Source organism: Daldinia decipiens (genome assembly GCF_022478715.1).
Source record: "Daldinia decipiens strain CBS 113046 unplaced genomic scaffold F4813scaffold_4, whole genome shotgun sequence".
Lineage (NCBI taxonomy): Eukaryota > Fungi > Ascomycota > Sordariomycetes > Xylariales > Hypoxylaceae > Daldinia > Daldinia decipiens.
In genome coordinates, this window is record NW_026054547.1 from 1306472 (window position 1) to 1322761 (window position 16290).

The 16290-nt window shown below is 47.8% G+C and overlaps 5 protein-coding genes across 5 annotated transcripts; 3 read left to right on the top strand and 2 right to left on the bottom strand.

The window, feature by feature from the left end:
• The first annotated feature begins 78 nt into the window (after positions 1-78).
• F4813DRAFT_347891 (uncharacterized protein) lies at positions 79-2309 on the top strand. Its single transcript, XM_049242003.1, has 4 exons — positions 79-491; positions 560-982; positions 1039-1310; positions 1370-2309. The coding sequence occupies exons 1-4, from the start codon at positions 413-415 to the stop codon at positions 2081-2083; spliced, it is 1488 nt and encodes a 495-aa protein (XP_049103479.1). The 5' UTR covers positions 79-412; the 3' UTR covers positions 2084-2309.
• Positions 2310-2905: 596 nt separating this feature from the next.
• F4813DRAFT_347892 (eukaryotic translation initiation factor 2 subunit gamma) lies at positions 2906-5318 on the bottom strand. Its single transcript, XM_049242004.1, has 3 exons — positions 4510-5318; positions 3471-4457; positions 2906-3401 (listed from the first exon to the last, which is right to left on the bottom strand). Exons 1-3 carry the CDS (start codon positions 5034-5036, stop codon positions 3371-3373), a joined length of 1545 nt encoding a protein of 514 aa, XP_049103480.1. The 5' UTR covers positions 5037-5318; the 3' UTR covers positions 2906-3370.
• A 2407-nt stretch (positions 5319-7725) lies between these two features.
• On the top strand, positions 7726-9655 carry F4813DRAFT_231895 (uncharacterized protein). The gene is made up of 3 exons (XM_049239926.1): positions 7726-8382; positions 8436-8903; positions 8962-9655. The coding sequence occupies exons 1-3, from the start codon at positions 7963-7965 to the stop codon at positions 9562-9564; spliced, it is 1491 nt and encodes a 496-aa protein (XP_049103481.1). The 5' UTR covers positions 7726-7962; the 3' UTR covers positions 9565-9655.
• A 1848-nt stretch (positions 9656-11503) lies between these two features.
• On the top strand, positions 11504-12980 carry F4813DRAFT_347902 (uridylate kinase). Its single transcript, XM_049242005.1, has one exon. It carries the CDS (start codon positions 11933-11935, stop codon positions 12605-12607), a length of 675 nt encoding a protein of 224 aa, XP_049103482.1. The 5' UTR covers positions 11504-11932; the 3' UTR covers positions 12608-12980.
• On the bottom strand, positions 12957-15203 carry F4813DRAFT_399391 (PCI-domain-containing protein; the record flags this gene model as incomplete). Its single annotated transcript, XM_049248169.1, has 2 exons — positions 12957-14074; positions 14143-15203. 2 exons carry the CDS (start codon positions 15201-15203, stop codon positions 13306-13308), a joined length of 1830 nt encoding a protein of 609 aa, XP_049103483.1. The 3' UTR covers positions 12957-13305.
• Between the last annotated feature and the right edge of the window lie 1087 nt (positions 15204-16290).

The window sequence follows — 16290 nt, forward strand, 5'->3', positions numbered from 1 at the left end:
TCTAGGCTCCCTTATCTAATCAGTAGGTCTAGGTCTCTTACGCCAATACCAACTAACCTGCCAGCCCTGTCCGCCCTCGCCGCCTGCCCAACCAGAAACATCTGTTTCCGATCCCTGGGCTGAAGTTTCGATCTCTACGATTACCTCACATAAGAGCCAGAACAATAGAAGGCCTAGTTATATGGCCTCGCACATCTTTAAATCGATCCTACAGCCTTTCTAAGATCAGTAACTACGATCCATCGACCTTTCTAGCCCTACATCTGGTCAATTTGTTATACTGTACCCCTCAAACCAGCCAACGGCTGTTGAAAAGGGACCGCAACTTCCTACTAGATATTATATTACAGGCCTGTCAACCTTCTCAAACCAAGTCACACAATCCCGACATACCACCTAGAAGCTCTTTGCCATGTCCAGAGAGCGGAGGTCACTTAGCCTCGAGGCACCCGAGAGAAAAGGTACAGAAGATCCAGGTGCGCATGAGCTTGGTATGCTTTAGTACCCCTTACAAGTCCCTTACAATCTCCTCAGTAAGCTAACAATTGTCCCAATTCAGCCTCCTCCGATTCCGATGAGCACTTCTCTGATGCTCAATCCTCCCCGAGGAACAGTCCCGGGGCTACCTCCCCGGTACCGCGAACGCGAGTCGAAAAAGTAGACGATGAGCCGTCTTACGGTGAAGTCCCGGGCACGGAAGCTTACAGTAAGCGCACAGAGGATGCCGAGCCTGATGAGATTGCTATCATCCACGAGAAGAAGCCAGAGTTTGTCTCCCCAGACAGACCTGTGACGCCGGGGGGTCATCCAATTCCAAAGACGGTGGTTGACGAATCGGCCGATGCCCCTGGTTCTTCAACTCATCACCATAACGAAAATCGTCATCGTGCAGATGCCGAACCAGACTTTATTCGGAAACCTGACGGTACTGGCGAGGCAAATCCGGTACCCTCCTCGCTTGACACCACCCAGGAAGCAACTGGTACGGCAGCCAAGTCCTCCTAAGCTACCCAGCGCGATTGACCCTTGCCCTCGTAGATAACGCGACTGTAGCCCCATCACTTAAGTCACCATTGACCCATCGACGGAGGAAATCGTCAGCAGCAAAATCAACGGGAAGTGTTAGTCAAGAAGATGCTGATGGCGATGACGTTGATGACTTTGGTGACTTTGGCGACGACTTTGACGAGTTTGAAGAGGGTGATGAAGATGCTGATTTTGGCGACTTCGACGATGGCTTTCAGACGGCCGAGGCAGAAGGACCGGCTCCCATGCCGGTTCCTCAGCCTCAGGTCGCAATACCCTCATTTGTATGTTTAGGTCCCTCTATAGGTAGTCGTATATTTATGCTAACTACGTTCTCTATCAGCCAATATTAGATCTTGATGGGCTTGACTCGGAAGATATTATAGTTGCAACAGAACCATACCTAGATGCATTGTTCTCTCCTGAAATACAAGAGCTCCCAGTTTTACCGTCGCCACCAAAGGACAACCCAATATTCTTCAACCCCAGAAGCGCCTCTCTCTGGTCGCAATTGGCGGCACCGCCACCTCTCCAACCCCCTGATTGGATCCGGTCTCGCATACGGCGCCTATTCCTAGTTTCCCTTGGCGTACCAGTGGATCTCGACGAGATATTACCCGCCTCCAAACAAAAGAAACTTGTGCTACCATCCATCCACCGTGTCACTTCAAGCGGCTCGCTACGCACATCATCAGAGTCTCGCTCCGTCTCCAGACTCAGGAAGCCAGACACCGATAACAACTCCTCGGCATCCGTAGATTCCCAAGACAAGGAGAAGCCCAGGTCCGCATCAAAACGTCGAAAAGGACCACCCGAAGCACCCGATCTGGATTTGGTTTCCGCGAAGCAGCTTTGCACAACCACAGACGAGGCTCTAAGCGGTATGACGGACAAGGAACTCCAGCAGCATGTGAAAAAATTACAAGGCATGGAGGTCTTGGCGAAGGACGTGCTGGAGTATTGGAAGAAACGTACGGACGAGAAGATTGGCGATCGCGAGGCGTTCGAGGGCGTAATAGAAAACCTTGTGAAACATGCTCGGAAAACTAGGAAATAAATAGGAAAAGGGTCAACATAGTAATACTAATGGCTTTGCGTCGGGCTAGTGTCCTAGCAAAACGGTATCTAAGTCCTCGGTTCTTAGCTGTGATAGGTGATGCCTTATAGGTATACTAGATGTTCAGTTCTCTTTTGCTACGCTAGGGATCGTGTTCTGGCCTTGCATTGGTAGTATGAATATGTTGCTAGCAAGAAGCAACTTACGACTGGTCTTCATACTGAACCGTTTTTTTTTCACCCGTGCTGCGATTCTTTTCCGGGATGAAGCGAAAATCAAGATATTCTATTGTTATATAGGATCCTTCAAAGTACGTCTTAAGGGGGGGTGTTCGGTCCTATTTACTGGACACTTGCCTAAGTAAAGGATACTTAGCACACGTAAATTAACAGCCGGTTTGATTTCCCTGTAACATTTACCAGGATATTAAAGATCGTCCGAGGCGAGAACTAGTATAGGGGTATAGTGACCCTCCTTAGTCGTCATTCTACTAAATTCGAGTCGTATGAGGAGCGGCTTTGATCATCTCTTATAGGATATAGCAGAAGTACTCTCTAAAGACAGGTAATTTCTATATCAATTTGCTAAAGTCATCTATAACTACAAGCATAGAGTAGGTTTTAGCTTTAGTTAGCCTCTCACCAGCAACTCCACAGTAGTCTATATCACTTTATAGACCCGGAACATCTAGTTCTATGTGAGTATAGGTATAGACTTGTGAAGAGATACGGTATTTAGACGAGCTTCGCCTTGTGAATATTCCGTGGCTACAAATTGCAGTCATCCACTATCATATATCTCTATAGGATACAATATACTATGTGGTATTTTACTATCCATGTTATCCTAGGCTTATTTGTATTTATTACATTATATCACAAGCTAAAGGACCGAAGCCTTATGAGCTAGTGAGTTGGATTATCGGATGAATATAGGGTTTTATATTCCCTTTCCTATTAGGCGCCTATAGGTAGATGAAAACCACCGGAGACTACAGTCTCTGCAAAAAAGGCCAGAACTTAAAGTGCAACGGATCCGTATTTAGGTACGCCTCTATCTCCTTTTGCTTCGTCATCATCGTCTAAATACATAGCCTTCTTGAGGACATCCCCTTTAGCCCTAGTAGCTTCAGACTAAGGCATCTTGTACCCCTATGAAGTGCTTAAGCCGTATCCCCGACGTTGGTCGCCGTACTTAGGAATACCTAGTCATTTCCCTTTTACCCATCCCGCAGAATTATAACTTATCGGATACGCTTCGTCAAGAAATTTATACTTGGCCTAGACTTCATGACTCGGTAGGTTCCAATGTGACACCACTTTAGACAGGTTAGTTGATGCAGTTAGTTGATGCAACTCGTGTTTAGTATACTAGGGTAGAAACTTACGCTGTGATGGTAGCCCATCCAATGAGACGCCAGTGCTTCTCAATTCTTCGGCTGAGGGCGATCTTCTCTCCAAGGTTTGTGCAGGCAGGGCTGGTCAGGGATAGCTTAGCGGCATCTTGCTTAATGGCGGCAACCTTGGCACCAGTTGAGGTAGATCCAATGTTCACCATAAGTACTTCATTCTTGGCCAATTTGGCCACCTTTGCTTGCTTGCCATCTGCTGTGCGGACACCCAGAAGTCTCTTCAGGAGGTAAAAGTTGACTTCAATCTCACTGTAGATGGCGGGAAGACGTCCCTTGAGGCCGAGAACGAATCCAACCAGACGATCAGCTCTGCAAAGAGTAGGGTCAATACGCGTGCCAACACCAATGAGACCACCGGGGACTGCATATTTCAGATCATTGAACTCTGAGTTGAGAGAGACGATACGACTGCAGATGGGCTTGCACTGAAGAGCACCCTTATCGTCTCGAGTCACAATACCAGGTCTAATTTCAATCTCGTCGCCGAGCTTCAACACACCATGCAGAATACTACCACCTGCAACACCGCCCTTCAACTCTTCAATCTCGGCACCAGGCTTGTTGACGTCGAAGGATCGAATAACCATCATGTGAGGCTCTTGAGTGAAATCTCTGGGTGGTACAGGGATGGTGTTGACAATAGCCTCGTTGATAGCGTCGATATTGAATTTCAGTTGCGCAGAGATGGGAATGATGGGTGATTTGGCAGCAGGAGTTCCACGGACGAACTTCAGGATAGACTGGTAGTGTTGTTGGGCGGCCTCTTCTCGCATAAGGTCGACCTTGTTCTGAAGGATGATAATCTTGTCAAGCTTCATGATTTCGATAGCTGCTAAATGTTCTGAAGTTTGAGGCTGAGGTACGGTTTCATTTCCAGCAATCAGTAATAGAGCGGCGTCCATCACCGCAGCTCCAGACAACATAGTACTCATGAGAATATCGTGACCAGGGCAATCCACAAAGCTAAATGTTGTCAGCAACATAAAAACACAATTAGGACAATTAATAAACTTACGAGACATGGCGGAGAAGTCTGTATGTACCGCTGCATCCTTCACGCTCGCAAGGGGGGTCTACCTCCTTCTCACTCTTGTAGCTTCGATAACATCCAGGCCTAGGGCACTCAAGGTTATCGCACTTGTAGATCTTGGCATTCGCATATCCCAACTTGATGGTGATGTTTCGGATCAACTCGTTCTTGAAACGGACAGTCTGGACACCTGATATAGCCTTCACAACGGTCGACTTGCCGTGAGCGACGTGGCCGATCGTACCAATGTTGATAGTGGCTTGTCGCGCGATAATCTCAGGTGTAAGCGGGGTTAGTGATGGCAGATCGAGGTCTTTGGCGTCTGTTTGAGGAGGGAGATAGGGACGCTCAATCGGAGGCGAGGGACCTGAGGGGGACTTCTTCATAGCCGACTTGAGAGGTTTCTGATCTAACTCCTCAACACCATCGTCAACCCCATCGTTGATAGGTGACTCGTTGCCCGAATCGGAATCGGACTCGATGTCGTTGCCAAACTTGTCGGGCGCGGACATTGTGACGTATGTGCTGTCGGTATTATGCCTTTATCTATGTGCTTTTTTCGCTGGCTCCTGGATGTCAACGTTGGCTCGCGGCTAAGTGAAATCTAACGACTTTACAAAATGACGTTTAGGCGTGGAGTTTGGGATTTTTTCGAAAGTTGTGTATGAGTCTTCTCCCAAGCGGCGATAAGATAAAGAATGAGGGGCAAATTTGGTAGGTTAGGTACAATACCTACATAGGTACAAAGCTTGGGGTACCTGACTTTACTAACCCACAACATATGTACCTCTAAGAACATTGAATGGAAACTGTAGAGGACGGTAAGACCTGGCAGAATAGGTAAGTGTTAAACCGTTACTTCCTGCTATGTACTTCCTGCTACTTGCAATAGGTCACGTGCTTATATACCAATACAGTTAACTGAGAAATATTATGAAGTATTAAACATTTCAAGACTCAAGACCCCACAATCTTTACAACAACTTCTAGTTAGTAGAATCGGGTTCGAATTTCTAACTTCACACAATAATTATTTTTTTCTCATTGAAAACCAAACAATCCAGCTTCGAGTCAATTCGGCTAGCTCAGTAAGACCATGTTTCTTGCAATAGCTATTCAGCTTGTCACAGAGCCTGTTGAATTTAGTAATCATTCAAGCATCAGTCGTAATATCATCGTTACTACATATAGGGTATGTTTTATCCAATATTAAGCTTAGGTATTTATGAGCCGCCAAAGCCTCGAGACAATCATTTTCTCATCATTCAACAAAGACTATTCCTAGATACCTACCTAGGTAGTTACCCCTCAAAGCTGACGAACATTCCTAGAGAGACTGTTATAAGCCTTCAGCATGTCACTATCTCGGCACTAAGGCAACTAGCAACCACGATTCAAACTATAGTCTGCAGGAATCTATTCATATATGCAGCCCTATCATGATTTCTGGTCTGATGTAAGTTACATAGCGTCACTGAATTCTATTCTAGTATCTAGAGCAACACTAGGGACATATTAATGAAAGCATCCTCGCTCACTCGCGTGAGCTAGTATAGCATCTAGACCAATGACGTGTGGTTTAATAGCATTGATATAGAAGAATTACTGCTTTCGAGGCGATATAACCTACACGACCCATGCGCCGCCTTATTGGCTATGAGAGCAAAAGCGCTAAAAATAGCCCTTAATACATATCCTTGGCAGCACAACGATCTCATTCTGTTTTATAAATTATCAAATAAGAGCTATGCCAGTCCAGTAGCATGATGGCATGCATATTCGTCAGAAATTGACCTCCATTCCCGCCTGTCCGTGCAATCGATCGTCCGGGAGGAGGGGGGAGGGAAGGGGGGCAGGTTTTTTTTTTGGTGCTTGGGTTACATTTTAGCATGACAATCACCTTGCCGATTATTTTCCTCAAATTGGCCGAGTCCGCAGTCGAGTCATTATTCTCTGTGCTAAAAAAGGGAACATATGATCGGCTATTCGTTGCACCTAGCCGGCGGACTTCAGAGTTCTCAGGAGCTCTTATAGACATTTGCGCTTCGTCTTACGATCAAGGTCTGAGCTGTTATGGTCCGGAATCCTTCTCATTACATCCCCATTACATATGTATCTGCGGTGACAGAAATGAGCGCGAGAGTAATATGTAATAGGGACTCGGGCTCAAAGTCCGAACGGGGCCGGTTGTTTCCTGTTGTTCAATATGGAATATGGTGGGTAAGAGTTTACCGCCCAGACACAACCTAATCCCATGCATAGTGTCGTGCGGTATCACGTCTCTCCAGCTTCTGATTGGCTATATGGTCTACCTTGTATCTGGGCACGGGTCTTGTCAGGGATGCTATCTGCCTATCAAATCGGTAGATCGTCGACTGGGGTCCATGAAAGCGCCTAGGAAGATTCGCGCCGGCTAGCCCCACGCATCCAACCACATCTCATCCTCCCCGTCTTTTGCGCTCGACTGGGTAGCGACTGGGTAGGGACCCCTGGCATTAACGAGTCTTTTCTTCAACCTCATTCGTAGTGCGCATTTTGGTATGTCGGGTGCATCCAATTACGGCTCAGGTCTGCACCCAAGAGACGGCTACTCGCAAAGAGGGATTGCCCAGTCTAATAGTACTGCAGTAAATGATGTACATGGACATGTGGTTGACCATGGGTCAATGTACCTCTTTGATAATAGATGTAGGTGCGAGAGACTTATCTCATACCTGTATAGCCGTGGCAGCGAAAGTATTGTCGGCTCCGGATACCATAGTATCGTTTCCCCAGCATAGGACCAACAATTCCCTCTTCTCACTCATATACTCAGCCTTTGTCTCGGTATACCTCCCTACCCTCTTCGTTTCGTTTTTACCCAGACGCTCTCCCATCCGTGTGAGAAAGTCGGCAACCAGAAGCCTGTGACTTACCCCGTTGTATTCTAAATCAACGTTGACACGTTGATCTGGTAATTCCGATACAACCCAGCAAGTGCTCAGCGTTAGACTACGGCCTACGGGCGTCTATTTTCATGATCGTACAACTTGGATATTGGGGTTCACTCTAGCCACCCTATCAGAGACTTGCACTCGGTCTATTCCTACCCCTGGTCTATCGTGAGCGATTCCATTGCATTTTATGTAGCCCCATCCACTAACTATCCCATGCAGAATATTCCCAGAAAAGGTCGAATGAGGTGACAATATATCGCAGCGGCGCCTACTCAAAACCACCCACCTTCCCAGCTATCCAACTCTGAAATACTTTTCCTTCGATAGCTGGTCTCTTCCAATTCATTCTCGTGTTAATCCATTCCTCTCTTTAAGCCACATCCATTCTGGTCCTATTCCTAAGGGTATCACATGAGAGCATATAGTAGCCCGTATATCATAGACTGAGTCTTGTTCTTTTTCATTTCACTTTTCTTCCTCATCATACACACACTATAATCCAATGGCGCCGCAAGACGAAAAAAGGCGGCCTTCCGCCCTTAAGTTGGCTCCCTCGCGATCTTCGTCTACCGGCTCCACATCTACCACATCGTCACTGGGCAAACCACCAAGGACACCAAGATTTGCGGAAGCTACTACAGTATACTCACCGGTAGAGCAACCAGATACGCCGTTTAGAAGAGACGATAGATCACATGTAGCCCACGCTCAACCGGCTGATGTTGGATTTGGATATATTGGAGATGAGTCGAGCCACATAATAAACATGCCGATGACACCAAAGTCGCCCCTAAAGAGCGCCATGAAGGTACCAGGTACGCCAGGGAGGAAATTCGAGAACCCCTTAAGTCCGACATTCATGGAAGAGGAGATGTTAGAGAAGCGGGAGAAGGACACCGAAAAGGAGCAAGTACGAGACTTGGTAGGTTGAAACACGATCAAGTGTGTAAGAATCTAGACTAACACGCAATACAGGGTCTCAAGACGAAAGTGCGGATGGCCAAGTTCGCACTCCGAGGTGTCAGCTTCAGCTGCAGTACCATTATCCTAGCTATGCTTTCTTCATCCTTCGCTATCTTCCACGCGACCAAGAGTCTACCAGCACAGAACGGCCTACCTCCATGGGCGACGGGCACGAGCACGTGGCCGCAAATACTCGTATTAGCTGTCTCCTGCACCAATCTCCTCATCTGCATCCTCATCTTCATCGGGTACTGCCGAGGTGGCCACCATCGCGCGGAGAAAGTTGGTGTATACTACACATTGTTTGCGGTTGGCTGGTTCATCGTTTCCGTGATTCTATGGGCTGCCGCTGCGGGTGTTTTGCAATTCACGAGGAACAACAGTGACAACAAGGACCTATGGGGATGGGCATGTGTCCAGAACCACCGTGCCGACCTCTTCTCGCAAAAGGTTGACTACGAGCTTGTTTGCAGACTTCAGGTGAGTGCCTATATAAACCTGTCAAATTGCTTGATCATATAGCTAACAATCTCCTTAGAACTGGGCCCTGATCTGCATCATCATCGAGATCGTGATCGACGTCCTGACCATCATCCTCTACAGCGTTGTCTTCTATCGATACTACACCAAGCGACGTCTAGCCAAGTCGATGGACCTGCGAGACCGCGCTCGATCCGACCTATACCTTGCCCAGCTCCGATCGCAATCGGCCCCTAACACTCCAGGCTTTGGCCCTAAGTCTCCATCATTCTCGCAGTACGCTATGTCGCCGCGCTTCCCTCCTTCGGCTTACAAGTCTCTTGGGGATATCTCGGAAGGACCCGCGTTCACGCCAGGAGCGCAGATCGCCGAGCCACAATCCACCTTCGCGAGCCAACCCAAGAGCGCCGAGAAGCCGTTCAAGCTTCAGGCTCCTCCTACCAAGGCCCCCTCCGCCACCCCCAAGATGGGCCAGGGTGCATTCCGAACACCTACAACACCCAACGCACCTGGACCCAGCTTCAGCTCCAATTTCAACGAGCACGGCCCAGTTGCACCTGGAGAGGTACAGTACGATGCCGTACCTATCCCCGGCGCGTACAACGACGCCGTTGTCAAGAGCCCGCCGCCAGCACAGACGAGTTTCAGCCACCCTCGGTAAACGGGCGCGATACGGTAAGGAAAATATAAAAATAAAATAAAATAAAATAAAAAGAACTATACTATTATTTGGATATACTTAATTTCTTTTGTTCAGCTGAGCTGGAAACGGATCACATCGATCCAAGTTTGGATTCCCCCCTACCTACTTATTACTATCACGCGCTATGTTCTATGCTCTATCATGCAGGAACGTAGGAAAACCGGCGAATCAAACTGACCCAACGACGAGGCGGCGTCCTCGAGGTGATATATGATTGGAGAGAAAGGTGTGGGTTGTGTATGAATTTTGGATACCGGCGAACTTGGAATATACCTCGGGGATGGAACAAGCAACTTTTACATATATCATAATTACTGCTGCAATGTGCATAGCATTTTTTTTTCTTGAACAATGACATATCAGTTCAACAAACTACTTCTTCTCAAATTGCTTTATTTTCGGTGAGATGTCTGTCTATAATAGTACTCGTTAATGTATGGCACCTGGGGATATGTACGAATGGACCTGTACGTCAGATACTTGGCTGGTAGGCTCTCGTGATAGGCCGTAGCAATGAGGACCCTCTTCGTGGCTATGTTGGTACTATTGACGCACAACATTCTGCAACAAGCAAGGGTTAGTTATTGCAGAGCCGCAGGGCCACACACCCGGGGCTAGTAGGAGTACGGAGAGAGCTCTCCCGGAAGGCGCAGTTAGCTCGGCTCAGAGTGAGAGAAGCAAGTGACGAGTGGTGGTGTTCCTGGGCCTTGGGTTTATTAATTGGGTTGGATTCTCCGAGCAGTTGTTGATTGGTATTGGAGTTATGATAATTTTATATTTGGTAAGCCTCGTACCGGTGAAGGATGATCTACTTTCGTAGGATGCAAGTAAGTAAGCAATATATAATATATAGATCCGTACTTGTAAAGGCGGTGGCTATGAGGTTAGGTAGGTATCGATGAAAATGTGAAAGTAACAAAGTTCGATGTTATTGACTTGAACTCGAACTCTTGCATTTCCGCCCAAGTGCTGCCAGCTGTTCATCAGCCGCATACCGTCATCAGTTCACGGTGGGCCGTTTCCAAAAGAGTTTCTCCAAGCTCCAAGCTCCAGCTCCAGCTCCAGTTGTATACCTACCTCATATATCAGCCACCTACCAAGTCACCCACCCATCGCGGGCGCATACCGAAATCCCAAGTGCAGCAAGGCTGTGGGTCAAGCAATTCCCTTACGAAAAAGGAGACGGCCCCCAAATTACGAGCATCCAATCCAATGGCGGGTGTTACGGCGTGCGCGCGGCGGCTGCTGGTGCGGCCCGCGTCGCCCTTTCGGTTTCGAACGTACAGCACGCAGCCCCCAAGAGGCTCGAACAACACGGTGAAGTTCTGGCCGTTCGTTGCTATCATCGGGCTTGGGACCGCGGGGTATGTGATGTTGGTCAGGGCTAAGGCTGCGAGCAGGTGAGCACGCTAGACTCCAGTGTTCGCTTTTGTATTGTGGTTAGAGGCATTATATTGACAGGTCGTGTGCAGGAATGCGCCGGCAAGAAGGTTGCAATAATGGCTCCTTTACTGGATATATTTGGCAACAAGCCTGTCAAAGTGATATATCATATGTATGATTATTGCCTGGGTGTGGATGGGTTTCCGGTCCACCAACATACATTATTCGCTGAGCACGATGCTTTTGTTTGAGAGCGAGTGGGAGAATTCGGCTGTATAATATTGGTAGAGCAGAAAATAGGAAATACCATAGCCAGCGGAGGCTTCTTCGATCATTACTTTGATATGTGTATGTTCAGCTCATCTTCACCTACTCATTACAACGGGGGAATGGTATACATATTAGCCAAGCACTTGTAAGAGAGGCTGTCTATTATTTAAAATCCATTGTTGTAAAGTAACACCAACTTAATCTTTTATCGTACATGTATTTATTATTTACTTAATTCGGTTTAATACTTAGGTAGATACAAGTATAACCTAGAGTTTACCTTAATCGAGGTTACAATCGATAGCAGGTGCAAATAAGGAGGGGCTCGCATGAGTTTATCAAGTGTATCCCTGTTCCACCCAGCTATGTAGGTAGCCAATAGATGAACAGGTACCCGAGTATCAAAATGCGGGACATATCAAGAAATTAAGCCTGTACCACTCATTCATTCACTCATGAGATTCCACTATGCCAACATAGCATAGCATTATTAGCACAGCTTCACCCGGTAAACAAACCCCCCCTTTTTTTCTCGCTTTTTTCTTCTTTCTCTCCCTTCATTCGTTCTTCCTCCCTACAACCAGACATATCAAATAAATACCGACTATAAACAAGCAAGCAAGCAAGCAAGAAAATATAGACAAGACAAGACAAGACAAGCTAGTCATTCAAAATGTCCACCATCGACAACCTCAAAGACCGCACCACCCCCGTCTTCTCCCCCGACGACGTCACCGTCATATTCGTCCTCGGCGGCCCCGGCGCCGGCAAGGGCACCCAATGCGAGCGCCTCGTCGCCCGGTACGGCTTCGCCCACCTCTCCGCCGGCGACCTGCTCCGCGCCGAGCAGAACCGCCCCGACAGCGAGTTCGGCGACCTGATCCGCCACTACATCCGGAACGGCCTGATCGTGCCCATGGAAGTCACAATCGCCCTGCTCGAAGCCGCCATGCGCCAGATCCTCGACGGGCCCGAACCCGACGCCGCCGCCGCCGCCGCCCCCCGCCCCAACAAGGGGGGCAAGTTCCTGATCGACGGCTTCCCGCGCAAGCTCGACCAGGCCATCAAGTTCGAGGAGGCCGTCGTGCCCGCGCGCTTCGTGCTGTTCTACGACTGCCCCGAGCACGAGATGGAGCGCCGGTTGCTGGAGCGCGGCAAGACCTCCGGCCGCGAGGACGACAACGCCGAGTCCATCCGCAAGCGCTTCCGCACGTTTGTCGAGACCAGCATGCCTGTTGTCGATTACTTCGAGAAGCAGAACCGCGTTGTCAAAGTTGACGCTGTTCGGCAGCCCGACCAGGTCTTCGAGACTACCCAGAAGGAGCTTGAGAAGCGCCTCCAGCTCTGAGTCTGAATCGAGCTATGTTTAGCTAGCCAGAGCTGGTCGTAGAACGAAGCTTTATTAGTAGGCTCGTGAGCCGTGACGGCGGGGAGGTAGATTTTTAAACAAAGGAAAACGGGTAGTTATTCCGGATATAGAATTCAGCCTTTTCTATCCTATTAAGGTTATAGAGAGAGAGAGAGAGGAGATACGACTATGAATGATAGAGGACTATCAAGAATCAGGGGATCTATAGGTAAATGTACAGACAGCCAAGAGTCTGTCTGGGCTGCATAATCTACGAGGGCGAGTGGCGATTTTACTTCTATATGGTAGAAAGAAGCACAAGCAAGAAATGCTTAAATGAACGCTTGCAAATTAAATACGATGCGCAACGCATTCCCAGGCAACTTTTCTGTATCCTCTAAATACAAGTCGTGAAGTAACGCGGAGGGGCCAATCCTCATAATCTATACTTGGGCCCGGTGACATTCCACTCCTCTCTCCTGCAAACCTGGAGCCTCAACATGATGCAACGTAAATCGCAACCGATCGCGACGAGATGGATGAATCATCATGTAGCCTTCAACCACCGCGCATTAAACCTGGAAATTATTCGCAACCGAATTAAACTCTCGCCCCGCAAATCCGTAAGACGCCGTAGACCGTACCCGATGCAGACAATCCAAAGACGGAAACGTCGAGAGAAGAGAATATGCCTTCATCTAATCCTCATCCTCATTTCGCTCTCTGCGAGGCGCTCGCTCGCTATGATTGCCACCTCCTCGGCGTCCACCGCCACCAGCACCTGACAGATTACCGCCACCAATACCCGTGTTCGCTAGGCGTCGCTCGAGCTCTTCTGCCTCGCGTTTCTTATGCGCATCGGCGTTGGCTTGCTCTCGGCGCAGGTTGGCGATCACATTAGCGATCAGGGTTCGCCAGCCATCGAGACGGTCGCCGACCTCGCGCCATTGCTTCTCGCCGAATACTCGGTAGAATGTCTGGTGGACCAGGAAGACCTTCTTCTGCTGCGACAACTTTCCTTCGACTAGGCCGGCACGAATTACATCGATCGTCCACATCTCGACCTCCTCAATAGGAATCTGAAGGGCCTTGGCGATGTTCTCGTAAGGAATCTCGCGGTTGGGGGTGCTAGCTGCTAAGCTCGCAAAGGTGAGCAGTCGGATCTTGCGATGAAGCTTGTCTCCATCAAGGTGTTCCTTCTCAACGAAGCCCTCGTGCTCGTCGTTGAAGTCTTTGTAGTCTTCTAGATCCTTCTCGGCGAAGATTGTAAGTAGTTCGAAGTAGAGAGGGTGGGAGTCAGAGAGCGCTTGAATCGCGGGGACGGCAAGAAGGTCTTGAAAGTCGTTGTGGGTAGGGGATAGAAGTGCTGTCTTCAAAGCACGGAGGGCAAATTGCTGGGCCTGCTCTGACTTAACGTCTTCTTCGTCAAATGTGTGTAGAGCACTGAGGACATGCTGGTAAGAGGCCCTATCCAAGTTGCAAAATTAGCAATTGACCAAGTAAAACCATACGAAATTGACGAAATTGTAACTCACTCGTCATCGCCTGCATCATGAGCCACCTCCGCCATCTCGAGGAATAGCTTGCGCTGGTCCTCCTCGTCAGTCTCCCACTGCTTAAGCCACTCTTTGATGTTAGGTAAGGCCTTCTTAAGATTGTCGTACATGCTGTTCAGCCTGATGAATCGCAAGATTGCCATGAGGACATTGAAGCGCAACTCGTAATTGTGCTCGTTCTCTTGCTGAAGCAGATTGAAGATGGTGGTGAGTGCTTGGAGAGCGAGTGCAGGGCCGTGAACTGGCGAAGAGGTGACGGGCTTCATGAGATTGTCGCAAACTCGAGGGAGGAACATGCCGACATGATCAGATTGCAAAACCAAGTAGATAAGCAGGTTATAGTTAGCAGTAAACTCTCTCTCGGGAACCGAGTGTAGAGAAGCAGATGCGATGATGAGCTTCTTGAGCACCTCATCTTGCTGATCTTTCTCGTCCTTCTCAATAATAGACTTGACGTCGTCGCCAACGTTGAGGTGGTTAGCCAAGTCCTGAGCTAGCTCTGCAAAACTGCCGTCGACGAAAGCATACTGCTGACGCGATTCCTGCTGCTCCTCTTGAGCGGCCATGTTGCACTCGGAAATATCGTCCGAAGACTCTTCAAGCAGTTCCTTAGGTTGCTCCTCGATTACGCGCTCAGCAATTAGTTCTTCGAGTCGGTGTGTTACGTAATTGAGAAGCGCTTGAGTGAGATCGACTTCCTTGTATTCGTCACTTTCGTTGCCAGAGTTATCCTTATCCTCGTTAGGCTCTTCGTAATCACCACCAGAATCGTCGCTCTGGTCAGTGCTAGGAGTATTGCTAGGGTTGTCTTCGAGTTTGGGGGGGAAAAGTGGTGAGGTTGATGTAGAAGAAATAGCCTGGCTAGGGATAGAAAAGTGTTGGATTGGCCTGTGGTTCTGTTTCTTGGAGGGTTTACGGCGACGGCCACCGCGTGTTCCAGCTTTGAGTTCTTCTTCGCTGTCGTTGTCGCGAAGTGCAAGCTGAAAATGTAAATTTGGTGGTGCCGAAATGGCGGGGTTATTATTCTTAGGGGCCCACATCTTCAAGAAATTGGTACCTAGTAGCAGATTTGTGTATTATTTAGCCGAAGATTATCCGGCGCTAGGCAGAATAGTTTTTCCAGTCTGTAAGGCAGATGGATGGACCTGAGTGGGGCCGGGTATTAGTGGGGCCGTGGCGGGAGCACCCGGACAAGTTTCGGAGTTATGGCGGGTGCGCGCGGATAAAGCTCGGACCGTTGTGGCGGGTACAGGTCTCGGATAAACCTTGAGTTGTTATGGTAAGTGCACTCGGATAAACTTTAAGCCATTGTTTGTACAGCTTTAAAGCTTTGATGGAAAATGATTTTTCCCTTCAAGCATCCATGCACGTGACTGGTTTGCACATGATTGGATTTGAACAATTTAAAAGATCAACCCACCTTTCTAGTACTTAGGTACATTGATTATCTAACTGCCTATTTAGGTTTAGATTCAATTTGCTTTGATGGTCATTACCAAAACCAACATATCTTTCACCCATCCTACCAAACCGGAGACTATTTAATATGAACTTGATATTATAATGGCTTTAAAGACTTGATCAAAGTTGTCTTTGCATGCAAAAGCACTGTAAGTTTACAGTGACTATTTAATTACTTAAGTGTCTATTAAAGTCATTATATATGGGTGTTATTTTCAACTTTTATTAACTAACAAGTTATGCTAGAGCGATTTTATAAATTTCACAACAGTACCAACTAATAGTCATGCGACATCGCAACTAAGTAGGTAACTAGTCGAAACCTTAAAGTTAAACACTTCAGAGTTTTATTAGATCTTGTTTAGAGATAGCTTACCAATTTCTATCTGATAATGAATATTGGTGTAGGCCCTTAGTACCAGACATAATTCCAAGTTTGTCATACCTAATAAAAGTTAAGCTAAGGGTTTAAGGGAAGGGATGACATAGTAAAAGAGCAAGGGACGGGTGGGATATCTGTTAAATGTAACCAAGAAAGTATTCCTATCAGTTAATGTATCATTGCATCTTTGGGTATAAATGCTACGCTAAGTCACTTATAGATGATATCTTACCTTATACGGGTTATATCGTTCCCAACTTCTAAATGTAGGCTTGGAGCTCTTG

Bases quoted from the DNA above. Each gene is read 5' to 3' on its own strand.
- F4813DRAFT_231895 (XM_049239926.1), top strand. From the start codon at position 7,963: ATGGCGCCGCAAGACGAAAAAAGGCGGCCTTCCGCCCTTAAGTTGGCT. The intron at 8,383-8,435 runs GTAGGTTGAAAC...CACGCAATACAG, and splicing joins AGGAGCAAGTACGAGACTTG to GGTCTCAAGACGAAAGTGCG. The intron at 8,904-8,961 runs GTGAGTGCCTAT...CAATCTCCTTAG, and splicing joins AGCTTGTTTGCAGACTTCAG to AACTGGGCCCTGATCTGCAT.
- F4813DRAFT_347892 (XM_049242004.1), bottom strand. From the start codon at position 5,036: ATGTCCGCGCCCGACAAGTTTGGCAACGACATCGAGTCCGATTCCGAT. The intron at 4,458-4,509 runs GTAAGTTTATTA...GACAACATTTAG, and splicing joins AGACTTCTCCGCCATGTCTC to CTTTGTGGATTGCCCTGGTC. The intron at 3,402-3,470 runs GTAAGTTTCTAC...ACCTGTCTAAAG, and splicing joins GGATGGGCTACCATCACAGC to TGGTGTCACATTGGAACCTA.
- F4813DRAFT_347902 (XM_049242005.1), top strand. From the start codon at position 11,933: ATGTCCACCATCGACAACCTCAAAGACCGCACCACCCCCGTCTTCTCC.
- F4813DRAFT_347891 (XM_049242003.1), top strand. From the start codon at position 413: ATGTCCAGAGAGCGGAGGTCACTTAGCCTCGAGGCACCCGAGAGAAAA. The intron at 983-1,038 runs GTACGGCAGCCA...TTGCCCTCGTAG, and splicing joins CACCACCCAGGAAGCAACTG to ATAACGCGACTGTAGCCCCA. The intron at 1,311-1,369 runs GTATGTTTAGGT...GTTCTCTATCAG, and splicing joins AGGTCGCAATACCCTCATTT to CCAATATTAGATCTTGATGG.